At 45.8% G+C, this 22,592-nt stretch overlaps 1 protein-coding gene across 1 annotated transcript in view; it reads right to left on the bottom strand.

Annotated features, from left to right (window-relative positions):
• The window catches only part of GAB2 (GRB2 associated binding protein 2), a 168,817-nt gene that overhangs the window by 61,558 nt on the left and 84,667 nt on the right, over nucleotides 1-22,592 (bottom strand). The window contains exon 2 of the mRNA XM_067533335.1: nucleotides 9,973-10,273. Within this exon, the coding sequence (XP_067389436.1) occupies nucleotides 9,973-10,273 (301 nt within the window). The remainder of the gene's footprint in view (nucleotides 1-9,972; nucleotides 10,274-22,592) is intronic.

The following is a 22,592-nucleotide window of genomic DNA, read 5'->3' as shown; positions in this document are numbered from 1 at the left end:
ATCACTGTTTCTTTCAGGGAGAAAATCACACTTGTTTGTGGTGCTCTCTGCTTTTCTGCGTTGTGACTCACTTATTACCCGAGCTATCTAATCCCAGAAGGGAAAACAAAAAGAGCAAGGGCACTTCAACTTAACTTAAGCAGCATCTTTGTGCCAAAACTGCTCCATCTCTGGTATTGTTTACACTGAAATGAAAGCTGAACAGTGCTAAGATCTTAAAATAACTCACTGTTTGTGACTCAGGAAACCCAGGGTCAGCAAAGTTTACAACAAATTTAAAGAGACAGCATAACTTCAAGGAATGACTTTGAACTCTGAGACTTTTAGAGTGTGGCTACATTTCTTATGCCCTTTGGCATTCAGCTAAGAGCTTGATGCAAAGCTCACTGGAGTCAGTGGGAGACTTTTTGCTGACTTCAATAGACTTGGGCTAAGGGTCAGAAATGCAACCCAAACGCTTGCTCTACCAGAATCAATGTGGAGACCACAGCCAGTACTTGTTAGAGAGCAGGGTTGGGCTTGGTTCAAACATCCCTGTCTGAAGACCCTCAAACTTTTGGGTTGTGTTATAGCCAAAACTAGATCCAACATTCACAAACCTCCTTCTCCTCCCCCCACCTCCCCAAATCTGATCTTTGGAGTGTTCAAAAGAGCGATCTCCACTTCGGTTAGGGGCAGGAAGTGTTGACTGATAAAGGGAGAGAGATGAGAAAGAAGGCATGTAAAGAGGCTACGTTATACTGGATCAGCACATGGTATATAATAGGATACAAAAGGGGAAGAATTCAGCCAATCACAGGCATCTAAATGCAAGTGGGCTGATTTTCAGAGGTGCTGGGGACCTGCAACTCAAGCTGAAGCCAGCTCCCTTTGAAAAGGCTATAAATCAATGGAAATTGTGGTGCTCCGGGCCCCAGAAAGTCAGGTCAGTTTTATTTAGGTGTCTAAATACGAATCTAGGTGCCAAACTTCAGGCTCCTCAAGTGTGAAATCTTTGGCCTTTCCCCCTGGATTATCTAGTCTTTTGTCTGCAAAAAGGCCCTGGGCAATAAGGGCTGAATGTTCAAAGATGGGCACAGTGTTGCCACTGCAAACAATGCAAGTCTATTGCTTTCTGTCCTATCTTCAGAGGTTAAGGAGTACAATTTTTCTCCCACCTCTTTTGAACAACCTTTTATGTACTTGAAAACTCTTATCATGTCCCCACTCATTCTTCTCTTCTCCAGACTCAGAAAACTCAATGTTTTCAATCTTCCCTCACAGTTCATGTTTTCTAGACCTTTAATCATTTTTGTTGCTCTTCTCTGGATTTTCTCCAATTTGTCCACATCTTTCCTGAAATGTGGCACCCAGAACTGGACACAATACTCCAGCTGAGGCCTGATCAGTGCAGAGTAGAGCGGAAGAATTATTTCTCATGTCTTGTTTATAACACTCCTGCTAATACATCCCAGATTGATGTTTACTTTTTTTGCAACAGTGTTACACTGTTGACTCATATTTAGCTTGTGATATGCTATGATCCCCAGATGCCTTTCTGCAGTATTCCTTCCTAGGCAGTCATTTCCCATTGTGTATGGCTATGTACACACTGATGGTGGCAAATTCGCTGCTGTCAGATCGATCTATCTGGATCGATTGAGCAGAAGTGAAGACCCACTCAACTGATCCAGAAGTCAATTCAATTAATCCACCTCCTCAAAAGGTGTAGTACTGCATTGATGGCAATGCATTTCTGGTCAGTACAGTGCAGTGGAGACGGCGTGCTAAAGGGAAGTTACGAAGTCGACGGGAGTTACGCAAGCTACTCTGTGTAGCTTGCATAACTCCTGTCAACTGCTGCCGAATTTCTGGGTAAGTGTAGACTAGACCTATGTGTGCAGCTGATTGTTCCTTCCTTAGTGTTCCTTCCTTAGTAATTTGCATTTGTCCTTATTGAATTTCTTCCTATTCAGACCATTTCTCCAATTTGCCCAGATCATTTTGAATTTTAACCCTATCCTCCAATGCACTTACAACCCCTCCCAGCTTGGTATTGTGTACTCTCTATGCCAGTATCTCAATCACTGATGAAGATATTGAACAGAACTGGACCGAGAACTGATCCTGTGGGACTCCACTTGACATGCCCTTCCAACTTGATTGTGAACCATTGATAACTAATCTCTGGGAATGGTTTTCCAAGCAGCAATGCACCCACCTTACAGTAGCTTCATCTAAGTTGTATTTCCCTAGTTCGTTTATGAAAAGGTCATGTGACATAGTATCAAAAGCCTTCCTAAACTCAAGATATACCACATCAACTGCTTCCCCCCATCCACAAGGCTTGTTACCCTATCAAAGAAAGTTGTCAGGTTGGTTTGACATTATTTGTTCTTGACAAATCCATGCTAGCTGTTAGTTATCACCTTACTATCTTCTAGGTGTTTGCAAATTGATTGCTTAATTATTTTCTCTATTATCTGTCCAGGTACTGAAGTTAAGCTGACTGGTCTGTAATTCCCTGTGTTGTCCTGATTTCCCTTTTCATAGAGGGGCACTATGTTTGCCCTTTTCCAGTCCTCTGGAATCTCTCTTGTCTTCCACGACTTTTTGAAAGATAATCACTAATGGCTCAGATATCTCCTCAGTCAGCTCCTTGAGTATTCTAGGATGTATTTCATCAGGACATCTGACTTGTTTATATACTTTTTAACTTGTTCTTTCCCTATTTTAGCCTCATATCCTACCTCATTTTCACTGGCATTCACTATGTCAGATGACTAATCGCTACTAACCTTTTTGGTGAAAACTGAAACAAAAATGTCATTTAGCACTTTTCCCTTTACACACTATCTGTTATTGTTCCCTCCCCCCCCCCCCATTGAGTAACAGGCCTACTCTGTCCTTTGTAGAATGTATTTGTAGAATGTTTTCTTGTTACTCTTTACGTCTCTAGCTAGTTGAATTTCGTTTTGTGCCTCGGCCTTTCTAATTTTGTCCCTACATACTTGTGTTATTTATTTATATTCATCCTTTGTAATTTGACCTAGTTTCCACTTTTTGTAGGACTCTTTTTAGCGTTTCAGCTCACTAAAGATCTCCTGGATAAGCCAGGGTGGTTTCTTGCCATGCTTCCTATCTTTGCTACGCAGTGGGATAGTTTGCTCTTGTGCCTTAATAATGTCTCTTTGAAAAACTGCCAGCTCTCTTGAACTGTTTTTCCCTTTAAACTTGCTTCCCATGAGATCTTACCTACCAACTCCCTGAGTTTTTTAAACTCAGCCTTCTTGAAATCCATTATCTTTATTGTGCTCTTTTTCCTCCTACCATTCCTTAGAATCATGAACTCTACCATTTCATGATCACCTTCACCCAAGCTACCTTCCCCTCTCAAATTCGCAACCAGTTGCTCCCTATCTGTCAAAATCAAATCTAGAACAGCCTCTCCCCTAGTAGCTTTCCAGCTTGAAATGGCATGGATTTATTCAAGATAATCTCATAGTCCCTCACAGAAACTCTTAAGAAGAAGAGAATCCAGCTTCCAGATCATACAGACAAGAAGGAAGAAGAGAGAAACAGTCATTTCTGCTGGGGACAGCAGAGCAGGGAAGCTAACAAACTGGTGCACAGAGGGGCTGAAAACTTGCTAATTTTTCAGAGCAGAAACAGCTCCTGACATTTCTAGGTTACGTCTGCATGTAGCAGACCATGGAGCAGTGAGGAGACAGAGCCCAACAACAAGAGACTGGTGTTCTCAGCTCTGCTTGATGGGAACACACTGACCTTTGAGCAGGAGAACCAGCGTACAGCAGAGCCCTATGCTGTGCTCTGCCATCAGACCTTCCTCAGTGGCTCAGACTAGCCCTCCTCGGAGTCTGGGAGCTGTGCCATAGATTCTGAATGGCTTCAGGCTGCAATCCTCAGCCTGTCTGTGAATGCCCACGAGTTCCTTTAGACAAAAGAGCTGCTGTTACATTTGTATAACAACCTGCCTGACGTGAGAGAAATGGCTTCTGACACTGTGATGCCCAAGAGCCTGACCGTAAAAGCCCCGCCTGCGCGAGTGAATTTTGCTCGTTGATTTCAATGGGACAGTTTGCAGGATTCCTCAAGGAGGGTTGGACATTCCTGCTTTCCCAGGCCTGCTCTCTCCCCATCAATAGTGGTGCCAGCAAAAGACACTCAGTCTCACCGTGAAAAGTGAATGTTGGTTTCTGGCTGTGACATTCAGTGAGGCAAGAAAAGCACAGGGAGTTCTCCTGCTGATTGATTCGAAATGCCATGGCATTAACACTAAAGCCCTAGCGTCGGGAACTGCATGTAACTCGGGAGCCCCTTCATCTCTCTCTCAACCTCATTCAGCAGGGCTTGCTGTTGCGTGAGGAGCAAGGGGAGAAACCCAGTCATGCGCCCTTCTGAAAAGACCACATGAGGCAGAAAACCCAGGTTCATTCTGACCGGCTGTTGGTGAGCCCGGTCTCTGCAATAAAACTAGTGGAATGTCATAAGCCAGTGGGTTTGGGAAAAGGACATCAACAGAGGAAAGAATAATGTGGTCAAGAAATAAAAATCACATGTAAAACCCTCCAACTCTCTTTAACCGTGTTACTACATTATTAAAACTGAATGGGAGAGGTCCCTGCTCCTAAATTCAGACTAATAATATCGAAAGCAAATCTTATTCCCTCTCCCAAACCCCTACTTTTCCCTTGGAATCTGATCCTTAGACTTGGGGCAGCAACTGTATCTTCTTCCATCAATGTATTATTATTGTTACGATTTATATTACAGTAGAGCTGAAAGACCCGAACTGAGATTAGGGCACCATTGTGCTAGGCGCTGTACAAATACATAGGAGGAGACAGTCGTCGCCTCAATCTAAATAGGCAAGAGGTGGGAAGGGAAACAGACGCAGGGGAAGGCAAAGTTACTTGTCCAAAGTCACAAAGCAAATCAGTACCAGAGCTGGGAACAGTACCCAGGTCTCCCAAGTCCTAGGTCAGTGCTCTGCAGAGCTCCAGTCTGCCTCTCAATGTACAGCATCATGCAGACTTATGCCCACTTATAATAAGTTAGATCCCTGGATACAGATTTTATTCAAATAAAATTAAACTAGGCACCCCCACCATATATGCAAAATACAACTTGGCAGGGTTTTGGCTGGAGCCCTCATGAGATCCTAAAGAAGGTTAATGACATGAGAAAATCTTTAGCAGGACTTTTTTTCTCCAGCAAACAGAACATATGAGAAAGTACAAATCACAGCTGAGATCGGGCTGCCTGCCCACTAGGGCAAAGGAAATACAGATGGTTAGAAATATAATAAAAAAACAAAGAGCTTGTATTTCTTCAGTAGGCCACGTCTAGATGTCCCTGGGAAGTATAGCAATACATGACTTTCACATAAATGAGGGCAATATAGTCAACTAAGAAACACCAGCAAAGGTATGGAATGAAAACCGAGAATCCCTTACCACAAAATTTACAACAAATGTTATTAGACCACACTCCAAAGCAACGCCAGTGCCGTCCCGCCCATGCCAACTGCACACTTACGCATGCACCTCATAAAACTAGAAAGGGAACTGTCACAGGGTGACTGGCCCCAGTAAGAGGTAATGGGTCCGGCCCCATCGAGGCTTCACTCAGCTTGCCTGGGGAAAGTTGTCACAGCCACATGGCAGGTAGGTCATGTGGCTAAACCAGGCCAGGCCTGATAATAAAGGAGAAGCCTCCAGGGAGGCAAAGGAGGAGAGAAGGCAGACAGCTCAGAGAGGAGGAGGATACCCACCTGCCTGCATGGCCCCAGAAGGAGGGCTGTGGGCCTCCTGAACTCAAGGGGAGAAGAAGAAGATCCTGAGGCGCTACAAAACTATATCACGCCACAAGAGGTTGTGACCTGGGACCACCCTTGCCACAGGAATAAAATCAGTTTGACTATCACCCTCGGTTAAGCCCCTTTGGACCAGATCACCAGCTGGCAAAAACTGGCAAAGCTCCAGTGTCTTGGCCTTTGGCTACACCCATTTACACCAGCTGAAGATCTGGTGAAAGGATTTTGCCCTAGGTTAAGGAGAACCTTGCAGGAACCCTGACTGGGGCCCTAGGCACTCTGGCAGAACAGATAGTAGTAGTTTCACAAGTGAGTGCCAGAGAGGTCAGATGACCTGGCCAACCTCACTGAGTGAGTTAGAGAAGTGGCTGAGACCCGATACACTCCCTAGTGCTGTGATCTAACCACTAGCTAACACTCTCACCCAATGAATTGTGATTTACTTGCCATCTCCCAGAGCTCTGCTGCTGATTAATGATCAGGACCTGTTCTGTATTGTTGAGCACTGGCTGAGCCCAGACGAGGATTTCAGTTTTCTTCCAGTGCTACGTAAATCAGGGTCCGTTAAGCAGAGATGGAGGAGGGGGTGGAGGTGTAGTCAGGGAAGGGAGCTGTGTGTTGCACGGGATGGGACACAAGGTTGGGAACCAGGAGACCTGGGTTATTTCCATTTGGGATCAGACTTGTTCTGTGGCCTTGGGTAAGTCTCACGACCTCTCTGTACCATCAATCACTGCCACCAATGGAGCTAATGTGCTACACATAGTGAGTGCAGCAATACTAGAGCTGTACTGTCTTCCTCCACCTAAATCCCTGCTATCACAGGGACAGTACAATATGGGTACTGTACGCTGACTCATCATTAAGTAGGGTAAATTTGGTATGTGCTTGACTGTGCTCTAGGATGGATTCATCAGGGCTGAGACCGGGATCAGCATCATAAAGCTTGCATCACAGTGTCACACTGCATTCAATGACCTATTGCGATGCAAACTCTGTGTTCTTCTGGAATGAAGGGCTCAGGTCCATGGGAAGAAATGGAAGAGCTCAAAACCAGAACTGGGACTCCTCAGCTGGCTCTAAATAGCCAACCCATCACTGCACACTGGCTGTCAGTTAGCAATTGCAGTGATCACAAGGCGCAGCACCTTTTTGGTTTTTTTAATAGCACCCGTGCAGCTGTAGTGAAAACTCTGAATAATTCATTGGTGCTCTCTGAAGGAGAACATCTCTCTTTTCTAATGCATTGGGTGTGTCTGCTGAGTTGGACATTGCAGACCACCAGAGCCCTTTTTTTTAGATTGACTCAGAAACTGTCCTTGGCAGACTGGCACTGCATTGAATGGGTTCCTTTCCTACAGCATTCAGCAACAGCTATTTTGTGTCAAGAAGGGATTTTTGTTCCTCTTCTGCTGGTGTCATTCCAGGATCCTAATCCTTGTGCTCCCTTGGGGGTGAGTTTATTTGTAAGCGCAGGCTTGTTTTCCCTGTGAGGCTGATGATATCCAGACTTACGTTTCACTTAAGTCCAGTATTGATTCTCCTGTCTCTGGCTTGTTTTGCTAAATAGAAAAACTCTGGCTGCAATTAAATTTCTTCCAGCTTAATGCAAGCAAAACAGAAGCTCCTGTGATCGGGTCTGTTCTAACTCTTGAAAAAGGTGTCTGCTATTAAACTGAATCCTTATGGCCATGAAATTATCATCAGATCGGGATGAAATTTATTTAGCCTGACCTTTCTTTGTAGATTTATGTTTGCAAGATTATGGAGGGTGCTTTCTACTACTCATACACAATCATTGCCAAGGTGACGTCCTGTTTCATGCGTCAACCGCTGAAGGTTGGGTTTGTGCTCTTGTGACGCCTTGTTTGCTATCCTGTCTGACAACCTTTTGGCAGGGTTTTAGTTTGTGCAGATTGCAGCTGCTCCGTTATTGACTAAAATGAATTAAAGTTGGATGCTATTATTGGTAGCACTATTACAATAACGTCTGTGGAGCCTAAGCAAGCATCAAGGCCCCATTGTGCCTGACACGTAGCAAAGAAGACAGTCCTTGCCCTGGAGAGCTTACCATCTGTGTAGCAGACAGGATGCATCCAGGGGAAAGAAAGGACAAAGGGGTTTGTGAGGGGGGGGGCTGAAAGGATGAGACAAAAATAAAAAAAACAGTTTAACAGAAAAGCAGTGGTCTCAGCTCACAACTTAACGCCACAGGGGAGTGTTATGTAGACATCCCAATTGAGACAGGATTTAGAAGAGGATAAGGTGGTGATTTCATGATTCTTGTGTGATGAAGTGGGAATTTTTTGTAATCTTTTTATGAAGTCTGTGTGTGCCTCCTATACTTTGCTCCTGTACTTTGCATTGCTGCTGGGGAGCAGGGGGGGCAGAAGTGGGGGGACAAGAGACATAGGCTATGTCTACACTACCACTTAGGTTGGTATCGCTTATGTTGCTCAGGGGTATGAATAAGCCACCCTCGGAGTAGCATATGTTACACTGATCTAAGCGCTGATGTGGACAGTATGTCGGCGGGGAGTCAGTCGCAGAATCCCCCTGCTGCCAGATCTCAGCCTGTGCCGCTTTCCAGACTGCACCGCCTTTCTTCCAGCCAGGCTTACACTGCCCTTCTCCTGGCCTGAATGGCTCTGTAGCGTCGTTTCATCCCGCTACCTATGTTGTCCGGTGTGACACTGAAACGAAACCTCCCCGCGCAGGCGGTGCATGTGGAGAACACCGACGGTGCGGTGCTGTCGCTGCAGGGCTGCTCCTCGGACAACTCAGAGAAAACCAGAGAAGCCAGTCAGGTGGCAACACCCGCACCAACTAGAACACAACAGTGTTGTGTGCATCTGAGGATGCGTTTAGTGCTAGTGAATCAAATGTGACTCTCCCATTACACAGCACAATACCCAGGGGTGCTGGAACTAGGGGTGCTGGGGGATGCGGCCCCCCACACCCCCGGCTTGAAGTGGTTTCCATCATGTACAGGGTTTAGAGTTTTGTTCAATGGCTCTCAGCACTCCCATTTTAAAAATTGTTCCAGCGCCACTGACGACGCCAGCTTTTCCTTGTCGTCTGCTGCCAATGTCTCACGTGGGTCCACCAGGGGCCATGTTTAGGAGTGGGTAGGGAACTGATTCCCCTTGACCCGCTAACTCCTTGGCTAAGCCTGCCAGCATGGGTGGGTGCCAACTGTACAGGTGGGTTCTGTGATCTGGACAGGACACGTTTCTTCTAGTATCTTTCCCCACCAGCTCGTCTCCTCCATTTGATCGCACCCAGGTCAATCAGCTAAACGAAACCGCTGAAGGTTTCATCCCACAGCCAAGTTCCAAAGCCCTTGAAGAGACTCTGCTGACAATGACAGACAATGTAAAAAATATACCTAAGAAGGCTCAAAGCTTGGACAGTGAGGTAAAAGGCGTGAAAGCGAAAGTCTTATGAAGGGTGTACCCTTCTGCGTGCCATTCTGAATTCTCGCTACGTTAAAGCTCAGCAGATGTAGCCCATTAAACCTCCCTGACATCTCAAAACCATGCTCTCAGTTACACCCTGTCTAGTGGTGGTGTTGTAAGGTCACCGCATCACCATGGTACTGAAGTGCCTTTCTGATGGGGAGCTGAAGTGCGGAGAGTGATTAAGTGACGCGCCCAAGGTCATACAAGAAGCTTGTGGCAGAGCACCCCCGTCTCCAGAGTCCCAATTTAGTGCCTTTAACCACAAGACCATCCATTACTTTGCCATTGAAGAAATGGTCAAAGTTAGCTCCTGGAAGCTGCAAGCTCTGCAAGCTTCAGTGTTGGGGAAGGTATGGCCGACAGAAAGCTACCATGAGAATGAACTAGGGAGCAGGCAAGATCAAAGAGGGCTGCCATGCTGCGGAAGTCAGAGAAGTGCTGGAGGACTGGGAGGAACAGGGAACTCCTGGGGTGGGGAACACTGGAGAAAGTTTCCATTTAGAAACGAAAAGGTCCAATCCTGCTCCCATTGACATCAGTGGGAACAGGATCAGGGCTCGAGCTCCCTAACTCACACTCCCATCTAACAGAGAAGCTGGATCCCCAAGGGGAAGAGTTTGGGTCTAGCCTCCTTTCTAGAGCACAGTCCGACATGTAAGGCGATATTTCATATCCCAGACATAACTCTCACTGTACCTGCATTCTCCTCCGACTGGTTGAAGCCACAGATCTGGCATATACTGCGAACCCACTTGTTCATGTCCTCCTCCGTCTCGGCCACCAGGTAGAAGGTCCTGTCGCTGGTCTTGATGTCGAAGACGTAGCTGTCCTGCAGTTCCTTCTTGTTAAAGGTCAGCCCTGCATCCACTTGCTCACAGAAGTTGAGGTTGATCACACGGAGAGGTTTCTTGGAGTGGTCATTCTTGTAGTACTCCAGGACGTCCGGGTCACCGCTCATCCGACCGCTGCGCAGGATGAACCAGCGTTTCTTCCACGCCTGAGGACCAAAAAGAAACAATCTTACCCCTCTGAGAATACAGAGATCCCACTGGCCAGCACTCCCCATCGCTTGAGTCACTTACACTGCGCCGGGGAGCACACGGCAGTGTTGGGCGGGCAGTGCGAATGAACTGGGAGACATAACAAGTTATCTGTGTCGAGGCAGTTCTCTGACAGAGTGGATATGAGTTGATCCTGCCTAGCATATCACACAAAGAGGCCCCAAGTGTCTTGCCCAAGACCACGGAAGGTTTCAGAGTCAGGACTAGAATTTAGGGCATCCTTGATCACATTCCTGTACTCAGCTGAGTGTCTCAAGACCTGAATGTCTTCTGACTCTCTGGGGATGTCCACGGGGCAATCACAGGGTGTTTGCCACTCCCGGACAAGTCTGTCCAGAACCCTAAGTAGTTACTTGGGTGCTAGACTGCGCCGGAGTTCATGCTGCCACAGCTTCACGGCTCCACTGCCCAAACTTGCTAGGTTGAAGCTAGCTAGGTATGTCTACATGAGCTGCACTCACACCCTGTGATGGCAGTGTAGCTGTGCTCTCAGTGTCAGGTGAGCTGCGAGAAGACATTACCAGCAAGAATCACGACGGAACACATTTCAGTAACGCAAAAACACCTCTGACCTTTGGGACAGGATGTCCCAGGAAGGCTGCCTTTCTTAGAAGTCCCCGAGAGGCGTTATATGGAGGTTTTACAGTCGGTGGGTACGAGCGAGCGAGCTGCCTAGCCCATACGTTTAAAGGCCAGTATTTGAGAGGCAAACAAAGCCAACGTGAAGCTGTTGTTTTTTAATATCAGGAACGATGCCAGGAAGATCTGTGGAGAATTGAAGCTTCACTTGTTTGCAAAATCTTCTGTTCTCTGAAATGTACCAAATTCCGTAGCAAAGAAAATGTTATTGATTCTCAAAAGCCCTGCTTGCTTGTGGCCATCAAGCTCTGCTTTGCTAGCCAGAACCATTCCTGTCAAAGCTACCCCCGTGAACAGCCTCTGGGGGTTCATGGTGCCTTAGGCAAAGTGGAAAATGAATGTGACTCATGCCCCCCACCTCCCAAATGCTCAGACAATGAACATTTTGCTGCCCCCAATATTTTCCTCCCCTAAGCAAACACCTGTTTTGTATGTAGGAAAGTGCTGGCTGAGTCAGACATGCTTAAAGGGCTGGTTTTTCAGATCGTATGCCTTGTGCCAAGAAGCACATGTGTTCGCAGAATACACACTGACCCAGCTGCTGCAGGCGGAGAGCAGGAATTCATCTGTGACCTGAGCTGGAATTTTAAAAACACAAAACAAAACTGGGCTCAATGGGCTGTCAAGTCTGCTTTGAAGCAATCCTGCTGAAACGTGCTCAGAAGAGAGCGGAGTGCAGCCTACTGCATGGGTTTGGGGACTGCCGAATAGGATAACTAATACTTAGCATCTTCTGTTAGGGCTGAATTGGGGCTCCAAACCATTGTCTTTATGCAGATACAGTACAGAGGTTCCCCAGCCCAGTAAGAGCTCACCCGATTCCAGCCCAATTTTGCAGACACTGTAGTTTTGGATTCAGGTCCTCAAAGCACTGGGTGTTCATCCCAGCTAAATAAAACCCATGAGAAGCAGTGTGATCTCCTTGCTGGAGCCCAGTTTGAGGACTCCTAAATCCAAATCGTGGTGCTGGCAGATTCCCTCTGTGATCTTGGGCAGGTCATGTACCCTCTCCGTACCTCAGTTTTCTCCCTCCATGAGACGAGAATAATAATCCTGCTTTATCCATCTCACAGGAGTGCCGGGTAGGTGGCTTTGCTCATGTTTGCATGTCGCTTTCAACATACAACATTACTGCAGAAGTGCTAAGTATTATGATTAATAAAATTTAAAGCCAGACGGGACCACTGTGATCCTCTAGTCTGACTTCTACATAACACAGGCCATAGATTTCATCCAGAGAGACCTTCTGAAGTTTGTTTAGCGCTATCTCCACATACTCCTGTATCCTGTTGCTATTATAAAATGGCACGACATTCAGGAAAGCATTTCAAGAGAGGAAATAATTGATTTCTGGTTCATCCTTGAGCTTTGTGTATTTTATGGTCTTATAACGTGAACTCAGCTCTCCTGGAGTCAGTCAGCACCAATACATGCTCAGCACCATTCAGAATCTGGCCCTTGCTTGGAAGTAGAGGTGGAAGCTGTAATGTCTGACTGCAGATCCAGGGCAGCTGGAGGGTTTTGATTGGGCTCATTACAGAGATAGGGTCCAGCTGTGGAGTTTAGAGCTGGGTCCAGCTTCTCTCCTCTGCTCTGACCCTTTGTGATGCTCTGGCTGGATCGGGACAGCTGAGAACTTTTATTGCGTGAGGCGAGCGCTCAGCCAGCTGCCATGCATGGGCATATTGAGGGGGAGGGGGAGCATGGATGTGATTAGAGCATGGTATGCTCCGGCATCCCCAACTAGACCATTTCTGGCTGACATAGGTTAGAATAGGTCAAAGGCTACTGTAACCTAGCCTGCGGCTGGGATGGCTTGTCTCAGAGAATCAGGGAGGCATAACCAGCTCATGGATGGTCCTCTGCCCCCTCTCTTACACTGAGTGGATTGTGGTACAGGATTGAATCCAGGCTCTGGGAGCTTCGGAGACTTAACCAGGTATGAATACTGTTCTGTAACAAATCTTTATTAAGCTTTTCTGAGTGCGTTCTTCCCCTGGAGGTACATGTCTGACACCTGTCTCTGTTACTATCCATGTGTGTAGGAAAATGCAGGACCAGATCCTTGACTGGTGTAAGCTGATGGTTCTCCCTGACTTCATTGGAGCTCAGTGAATTTACACCACCTGAATTTCTATCCCTTCCTCTTCAATCGGTTGCATTCAAAGCATTTACATCACACATGCATGAAGGAGAACAAAATGTGTTTGTGATAGATAAACTTGGTGTCACACTTGCATTGCATTGACAAAGCTGCATTTGTTGATAAATGGCTTATTGCAGATAGCTGGCTGATCGTTTGCCAAACTAAGTAGAGCTGTTTTCATTTTGTTCCTGAGGTTCACATTCTTTTTTGTTGAATAAATATCAGTTTTATCTATAAAAAACACAGGCAGCGAACACAAACTCATCTGAAATATTTTGTTTAACATGCTAAAATAAAAAAATATAGGTACACAAATAACAAAGCCCATGGCCACACACATTCCGGACAGCCCCAATGCTGCCTTGTGATAGTTGGTGGTTCTTTTTTAAAGCCCCAGCAATTGGAGTCATGTGAATACATGGTAAGCTGTGCTCTCATTTTTTTAAAAAGTTAATTCCTAGCTCTCCTGGTTGTGGAGAAAAGCTTGAAAATATGAGCCCTTATGGCTCAGAAACCAACAGGCAAATAAAAAGAAACCCAAATTTATTATTGAAAAAAACTCATGATTTTAAGCCAATCTCATAATTTTTTGAATGTTTAGGATTGGCCATGCTGCAGACACAATGCATCATCTGCAGGGACTGAACTCAAATCCTCCAGCACAAAGGCCCTAGCCCAGTGCCTGATGTAAGGTATTAATTACCGTGAGTAATGGGTGCCAGAATCTGGGTCTAAAGGTTTCAAATAAATTTGAACCCTGGTACCCAAAACTTGTCCAACTGCAGGTCACGTTGGTGGCTTGTCAGGAGCCCAAAGATTGGACCTAATTTCCGTAACATGGAGGAGATTGCAGCCACCTTCATTTTTAATACAGGGATGGAAACTACAGCTCCCATCCTGCAATGCTTCTGATCTGAGCGGCCTATTGAGATGGAGCATCAGTTGCTGGGACCTGTAGTAGGCTACAGAGCCATATTAATGATGAGGGTGACTATTGTCTGCAGGACAGAATTCTCTGCAACTTGGCGGCTACTGATCTAACCCAGTTACATGTAGGAAGTGAAAACAAGAGTGAGAGAAAGGAAGAAAAAGTTTTAATTGGAGGGCAGGCACGAGGTTGTATATATTCTGTCTGCCTTGGAAAGGTACAGGAACCTAATCACGCTGGTATCTAAATACTGCCAGGGCTAAATTGGTGCAGCATCATAAGAAAACAGGAGAGAGAGATCTAAAACCAATCTGGAATGGTATTTGCTTTGGCAGCTCGCGTGTTATCTCAGCAAAAGGAAGCTATGGCCACAAACCTACATAACTATGTGTTCATAATAAATAACACTTGAAGTACATCAGCTTTCATTTACCAGCATCCCCCTGATATCCCATCTGGGTTTGGGTGCACACAAGAAAGTTGTGTCCAGGTCACTTATACTGGAAGTAATTCAGGCCAGGGATCTAACCTTGTCTTTGTTGATAATGCATCATGAATAACTATTGTACTGTAGATATAACTAATAAGAAAATAATAATAATAATAAAGGCAAAAACATCACCCAGTACACTGGAGGCGATGTCTCTCATAGGAGATGTGCCATGAGCAAGCCCTTGTCATGCAATGATTTAGAACCTCATAGCATCAGCTGGTCTAGAATTCAGATTTTCTACTCAAGAAGCAAGGAGGATCTTCCTTAGCTATTCTAGCAGTACAGGACTCAGTAGTCCTGATTTCATCCAGTAGAGGACAGTGGTGTACATGCACACTAGACATTTCAGACTAGTGCTTATTGCGTCCACTTCATTCTGGTCACTGGTGCATTGCGTTCTGGAAGGCTTGTTCTGGTGTTTAGTGACTTAATTAAGAAAGAGAAATGGCTGCAGTCATTTCTCTGAACAATCTGATTTTCACTTCTCTTCTTTAAAAGATTTATAAATAGCCTTTGTTTGCTTCTCCAAGATGTGCAGCCTAATTAGTTTTGCTCAGAGTCTCAAACTGAGTGTCAATGCCAGGAAACCAAGCACAGTACAATCCGACAAATGCAGTGGAGCGGCGAATTATTTAGCAATACAACTCACTGGGCTGGCTTTCAGATTTCAGTTTAGCTTGGGAAACAATCACAATCTTCTCTTTGCCATGGCTGCTACTAGAGGAATTAAATATATAAATGTTTGTGTGCATGCCCCTATCTGCAATCATTACAGAGAAAAACCCAATAGCTCTTTTTATCTCCTATTTCTGTGGTTTTACAGTAACAAGATTGCACACCACTGTACCCCCAACAGCTTGATATACTTGCAAACATTTACCCCTTTAGCCTAGCTCCATGAAGAGAATGCACCATTATCCTCTGGGTAATAACACTTAGCACTGAACAGCCATAGGTCTCATACCACTATACTGGGGGATTATTATCCCCATGTTGTACATGAAGAAACAGAAGAAGAGGGAGGCAAGATGCTTGCATTAGAGCGGAAGTCCAGAATCCTGGTATACCCTAAGCATTAAAAAATTATGAGTCCGGATTCCCCTCCCCCTCCATCCCATGAAATTCTTTTAACAAACTCATGAGATTTAAAAAAAAACAATACATGAGGGGTTCTTGTTATTTGTCTTCTGTTTTCTGACCCATCAGAATACACATTTTCAAGCTTCTCTCCATAAGCATGAGGGTTGGAAACCTACTTTAAAGAAGAAGAAAGTGGAGGTTCTCACAATCACCTGAATCCAGGAGCTGAGGCTTTAAGAAAAGCACCAAATAATATGAGATACAATTGCAAGATATAGCAACACTAGCAAGATAATTTCTCATTTGTCACTGACATAAAACCGATTACAACTTCTCCAGCTCTTCATTCTGCATGTTATCAGTGGACAAGTCTATCTAAAGCCCCGTGTGGTCAATACGAACACAACCTCAGGTTGTTGATAAGACCTGGTACCCACTCGTACAAAGAGAACATGCCCCAGCAAATGAACCTCATTTATTTTCTTACAAATCTGTTCATGGCTGTGTTGTTGTAGCCGTGTCGATCCCAGGATATGAGAGAGACAAAGGTGGCTGAGGTAACATCTTTTATCGGACCAACTGCTGTTGGTGAAAGAGACAAGCTTCCGAGCTCATACAGAGCTCCTCTTCACGTTTATTGTTATTTTAAAAAAACACAGACCAAGTGGTTTGCAGTTTCTGTGTAACCTAATCTATCTCAGCATTCATAATGCTCATCACCATGGTTACTAGAGGGTACTCCTCCTATTCAAATTCCTTTAAATTACATTGTGTCCCTACCAGCTAAAGAGCAATTTATCAGATTTTACAGTTCTAGCGGGAACTAATGTCTTGTGTCAATTGTCCTTGGAAGGAAAAAGGATGCTTGCATTGAAGTCTCATAAAAGCAAAGGTTTTGATGCTTTCGGGTCTGATCTAAACCACACTGAATGTCAATGGGAGCCTTTCCATTGGCTAAATGGGATCAAGCTAGATGGATAATGGGCCAAATTAGAGGGGATGCAAGTTAGATTCCTTTATGCTTATTTCAAGTCTGATTTAATTCTCTTTGAACTTGGGGCTGAGTTTTTCCACTAACTTCAGTGGAGCTAAAGACCCTTGACTCTGAATTTCACTCATTGTGTCATCTTGAGTGAAGTGTCCACAGCCGGCTGAGGTTACAAAGTTTCCCTGCCTATCTGGTCCCTGCAAGCATCCTTTTTGATTGGCTGAGGAGGGATCTTTCTCTTCTCCTACTTCTTTGAATTTTGGACAACAAAGTCAATAAAGGTCTGTTTCAATTTCTCCCCCATTACATCCTTTACAAAGTTGCTACCTCTTGAGTTTCCATTGTGCCTTCAGTCTATATGGTTTGTGGCTTCAGTATCTATTTCTACAGTCTGATCATTCAGACTGTTTACGAACCTTTGCTCTGAGTATTTCACTGTAATGTAGCCTGTTTGAATGATATAGAACAATATCATATCCTGCCTTTTCAGGGTTTGTCCCAGTGTGTTGAACAGTTACTTTATCTATAAATAGGGCTAGTTGCTGCATGGGGCTGGAGGTTAATACTGTTCAGATTTAGCTACCTTCGGTTTTCTTATAGCACCCCAACTCTGCAGTGTCTGGGAGAGATGGGAAGGGAAAGAGTGGGATACAGAGACTTGCTTAAAGCTCTAGGATGAAAATCGGTGTGGACAACTCGGCCCCTCTAGCACAGTAGAACTCTGTCACAGCCAGGTCATGCATGGGCGGCCAGAACTCATAGTCAGAGCCAGAGTCCGCAAGTCATGAGACAGGAGTCCAGAGTCAGCTGGGTCATGCTACCAGGAGATCAGAAGCAGGAGACAAGCCACAGATAGGAACTGGAGTAAGGGCAGGGCAGGATACCAGGGAGTCCGAGGCTGGAGACAAACTGGGGAACCGCAAGTCAGTCTGGGTCAAAGTGCCAGGAATTCAAACTAGGGGAGCAGGAAGCACAGGGCACACGTTACAGAACAGAGTGAAGCCCAGCTGTTCACACAGCTTCCATTGCCTGCTGCTGTCTTAAGTATGGCCAGCGGGCCAATCAGCTACTCTGGGACTCTGCCAATCAGACCTCAGGGGTGGAGCCTGACACTGGGGCTGGGCTTCATGGATCTCAAGTAAGGTATTGCTAGCAGGGCGGAGGAGTGGAGTGTGGCTGTGCCCACGGCCCTTGCAGGGCTGTGTTCAAAACCACTAGCTTATGACACTCTACAATAAGGGTAAAGCTCATCTATGTAGGAGATAGTTTTCTCAGGGGACAGTGTAACTGTGGAACAAATTCCCCCATGAGCTAAGGACCTTCCCTGACTGCACTACTTTTTGCTCCAAATGCATGGTGTGCCGCTTTCACCTTGCCTTCTCTAATACAAACACGTGTGTTGTAATGAACCCCCCTACCAAAATAACATCCTGGAGCGAGGATGAGGGAACCAGTGACATGTGCCAGGTGCATGATCATGTTGCTCAATGCACTACGGGAAGGAGCTCGGGTACTGCAGCAATAAGTATGCTATAAACACCTACATAGGTACAGGAGAAGGGCGCACACAGGTCAGTGGAAGAGCCAGGAAAAGAATGCTTCGTTAGAAATCCCAGCTTTGTGCTCTAGCCACTGGCCCACACTGTCCCTCACTAAACACACGGCCCCTTCCCAATTTTCTTTCATAATTTCAGTTTTTGCTTATTTCTGGTTCCCATTTACAGTTTGTGTGAAATCTTTGCCTATTTCCATTTCCCCAGCTATACCAAAGCCTCTCATTTCACTCCCATGTAGCTTGATCCAAGGGTTAAAATTATTTAATAGCTTTTTTATGGTGGAGAAGGGCCAGAAGCTTAACAGCTATAAAATGATGTTTGTGTGACATAAACTTCCACTGTGTGGTCCTTTGTTCATATCAGGCATCTTCTCCACTAAATTATGGCTGTTTAATGACCTTTAGATCATTTAAAAATATTTTGATTCCTCCTACCTTACTTCTTTTTAAGGCAATTCATGAAAAAAGAAAAAAATAACAAAGACCTCCCAGCCCGATGTATTAGTCTCAGCCTCTGATAATCAGGACAATTACTTAATTGCTACACAAAGACCCATCTGTGCCTATTATAAGAGGATTCTACTGAACCTCTTAATAGAGGAAGGACATGTTATCCCTCAGAAAACTGTCCAGTTTCCAGATGGATGATACTTTGAAACTGGCTGGTTTATGGGTTTGAGGCCAGATCCTCAGCGAGTGGCAATCAGGGAAGCTCTGTTGGTTTTATGGGCCAAGTGCACTAGGCTGGGGGATGCTTTCTCCACAGACCGGAAAAGATTGTACGGGGTATACTTGGCTGAGTGGATGAGGAGGATTCCAAGCAGCTGGTGGTAAGTAGACTGAGTCAAGATGCTTGCCTCCTCTCTGCCAGGGACCAATTTGGTGTGCTCCCCATGTGACCTGTTACCAACCAGACAATTAAGTCATGAACTATACAATAGGGAAGTAAGGAGGGGGAGGTGGTGCTGGATTTTGGAGGAAGAAGTCAGCAAAGCAGAGGGTGCAAGACGTTAAGATGAAGGAGACAGCAGCCCAGGAAAGAAGGTTTGCAGGAGAGGGTGCGTCTCTTGGATCAGTAGTTTTAGGAGAGAATCAGGGTGATTGTGGTGAGGGTAGGGGCGAGGGAGGCCAGGAGCCAGCTGAAGCATGTTGATCCTTAGTGACTGAGGAGTTAATGCAAGTACTTTCCACTCTGAACGGTAATAGCTTGTGCCAGCACACGCAGTGTAGTACATCACCTTCCTTGCTCCTGTCCAATTGACATGAAGGGGAAACTGAAGCAAAAAGATGCTGATAGCATCTCAGCAGGGTATTCAAATGTACTGATGAGGCAGGGAATTCACTGATATCTTAATTATTCCGTCACAGCAATGCCTGATAAGGAGGCCTTGGCGATGGCCATTACAGGGAAACAAATTTGATCAGAGAGGAGAGGGCGTGTTCTGCTCAGGGGGTGGAATATGGTTAGATGAATGGGTCCTCCTGGCCCTGGCACAATCTCCACCCAGCACCGGCAGATTGGCCTTTCCTGCACTGAAGGTTTGAGCCTATTGCCCTTACCTGCCTTAAGACTAGAGCACGGGCATTTGTCCCCCTTGTGGCTGGTACACACAAGAGGCCTATGACTCTGCTGAAGCAGGCGACTTAAGGATAACCCTGGCCCTGTCAAAATCAAATTGCTGTTGGCTTTTCTCCCCCACCCCCTTTTTTAGCTCAAGCTGCAGCGAGTCATGCTTTTGACTCCGAAGGTTGTGGGATCACACCCCACTGTTGGACCGCACAGGGTCAGTTGTGTGGACAATCGGCAGAGCTGCGCCCATCAAGGAGAGCTGCAGGAGACAGACCTTCCGTTTGCAGCTATGGGTTTATCATGTGCGCTTGGCCCCTTAGCCTACCAGATTTCTGCCAGCATGTCTGAGGACTCTTTTGAAGTTGGTGTCTCACAGGGAGCTGAGCACCTTGTCAGTGTGATCCACATCCTATAGAAGGAGGTGTAACCCAGCCCCTAGGGAAGCGGCAGGGAGATGGGCCTAGTGCAGTCATTTTCCCACCTCGAGATGCCACGGGCTGGATTCTGTAAAACCGGGACTCACTTCACTGACATCAATAGACTGATTCCAGCGGATAAACCTAGCATAGGTGAGAGGAGAATCAGGCCCTATGGTCCCAGGTCGATGAGAAGAAACAGGGCTCCGAATCCCTCTTTCACCATGCCCGCTGGCCTCCAGCCCTGTTGTTAATGTGCATGTAAATGGCTCTACGTCTGCATGAGTCTCCTTTGCAACAGCCTCTAATTCCCCCCTCCCCGTTTTCATCCTGTGTCCATGATAAACCCCTTCACATGAAGGGACTAACACCCCATGAAACACATGCAGCCCACAGCCTTTGACTTCGCAGCCTGGCAGAGAGGAGCGCTGACGGCAGTTCCCCTGCCAGAGGAAATCACACTCCAGTGGGGTGCTGGAAGGGCCTTGCCACGTCTAATGGGATGCTGAGCGGCCTGACGTGGGGGCGGGGGAGGGGAGTCTAGAAGTCTGAGACGTGTCTGCCGTCTCTCGAGGAGGCAGTGGGTCTGTGGTAGAGTGCAAGGCATGTGGAAACGGCTCCCCAGATTTCCAGCTCTGTATGAGGGGGTGAGAGGTGGGAAAACAGCTCCAGGGGCAAAGGCAGGGCATTCAATCCCTGAGAGCGCCTCCCACTGCCTTCTAGGGACTCTGACACTGCCACACTCCAAAAGGAACCGAGTAGAACCACTTTTCTGGAGGAAAGTTAGCTGCTTGTAAGGTGTGAGCATAGGTAAAGGAGAGAACAGACTGTTGAGTCTCCTCCCAGCTCCTGGTGCAGAACACTATAAAGTAAAGACTCCCTGGAGAAGATGTAGCTGAGGCAGTCAGGAGATCTGGGGTCAATTCCCTAGGCTGCCACAGACTCCCTGGGTGACCTTGGGCAAGTCACTTAATTCTTTCTGTAACTCAGTTCCCCAGCTGTAAAAAGGGAACAATGATCCTTCTTTACTCCCACCCTTTATCAGGCTTATCTATTTAGACTATAAGCTCTTCAGGACAGGGACTGTCTCTTTCTATGTGTTTGTACAGTGCCCCGTGCAATGGGGCTCTGGGCTTGGTTGGGACCTCCTGGAATATCCATAATAAAACACAGAGATGCAGCAGAACAAAGGCACAGGTGTCAGCCAGCCTGGAGAGATACTAAAAGATAGGAAACAAAGGGCAGGAATAAATGGTCAGTCTTTAGAATGGAGAGGTAAATAGTGGTGTTCCCCAGGGGTCTGTACTGGGACCAGTACTGTTCAACATATTCATAAATGATCTGGAAAAAAGGGTAAACAGTGAAGTGGCAAAATTTGCAGAGGGTACAAAACTACTGGAGATAGTTAACTCCAAAGGGATCTCACAAAAGTGGGTGGCTGGGCAACAAAATGGCTGATGAAATTCAATTTTGATAAATGCAAAGTAATGCACACTGGAAAACAGAATCCTAACTATACATATTAAATGATGGGGTCTAAAATAGATGTTATCGCTCAAGGAATATTTTGGAGTCACTGTGGAGGTTCTCTGAAAACATCCACTCAGTGTGCAGCGGCAGTCAAGAAAGCTAACAGAATGTTGGGAATCATTAGGAAAGGGACAGATAATAAGATAGAAAATACCATATTGTCTCTTTATCAATCCATGGTACGCCCACATCTTGAATACTGTGTGCAGATCTGGGCGCCCCGTCTCAAAAAAGACATATTGGAATAGAAAAAGGTACAAAAAATAGCAACAACAATGATTAGAAGTACGGTACAGCTTCCATTTAAGGACAGATTAATAAGACTGGGATTTTTCAGCTTGGAAAAGAGATGCCTAAGGGGACTTATGATAGAGGTCTATAAAATCATGACTGGTGTGGAGGAAGTAAATAAGGAAGTGTTATTTACTCCTTCTCATAACATAAGAACTAGGGGTCACCTAATGAAATTAATAGGCAGCAGGTTTAAAACGAACAAAAGGAAGTATTTCTTCACACAACGCACAGTCAACCTGTGAAACTCCTTGCCAGAGGATGTTGTGAAGGCTAAGACTATAACGGGTTCTAAAAAGAACTGGATAAATTCATGGAGGATAGGTCTATTAATGGCTATTAGCCAGGATAGGCAAGGATTGCTGTTTGCTAGAAGCTGGGAATGGGCGACAGGATGGATCACTTGATGATTACCAGTTCTGTTCATTCCCTCTGAAGCACCTGGCAATGGCCACTGTCGGAAGACAGGATACTGGGCTAGATGGACGGTGGGTCTGACCCAGCATGGCCGTTCTTATGTTCTTATGTCTTCAATCTCGGGAGCTAATTATAGCAGAGTTCTGATGACGGTGGTGTGGACTTGGACATGAACACAGAATGAGTCTCGGGCAGAACTGAG

The sequence above is a fragment of the Emydura macquarii genome, unplaced genomic scaffold (genome assembly GCF_026122565.2).
Source record: "Emydura macquarii macquarii isolate MOO-44397 ecotype Brisbane River unplaced genomic scaffold, CSIRO-AGI_Emac_v2 contig_3328, whole genome shotgun sequence".
Taxonomy (NCBI): Eukaryota; Metazoa; Chordata; order Testudines; family Chelidae; genus Emydura; species Emydura macquarii.
Note: the sequence above shows the minus strand (reverse complement) of the source record. Positions and strands in the feature narration are given on the sequence as shown.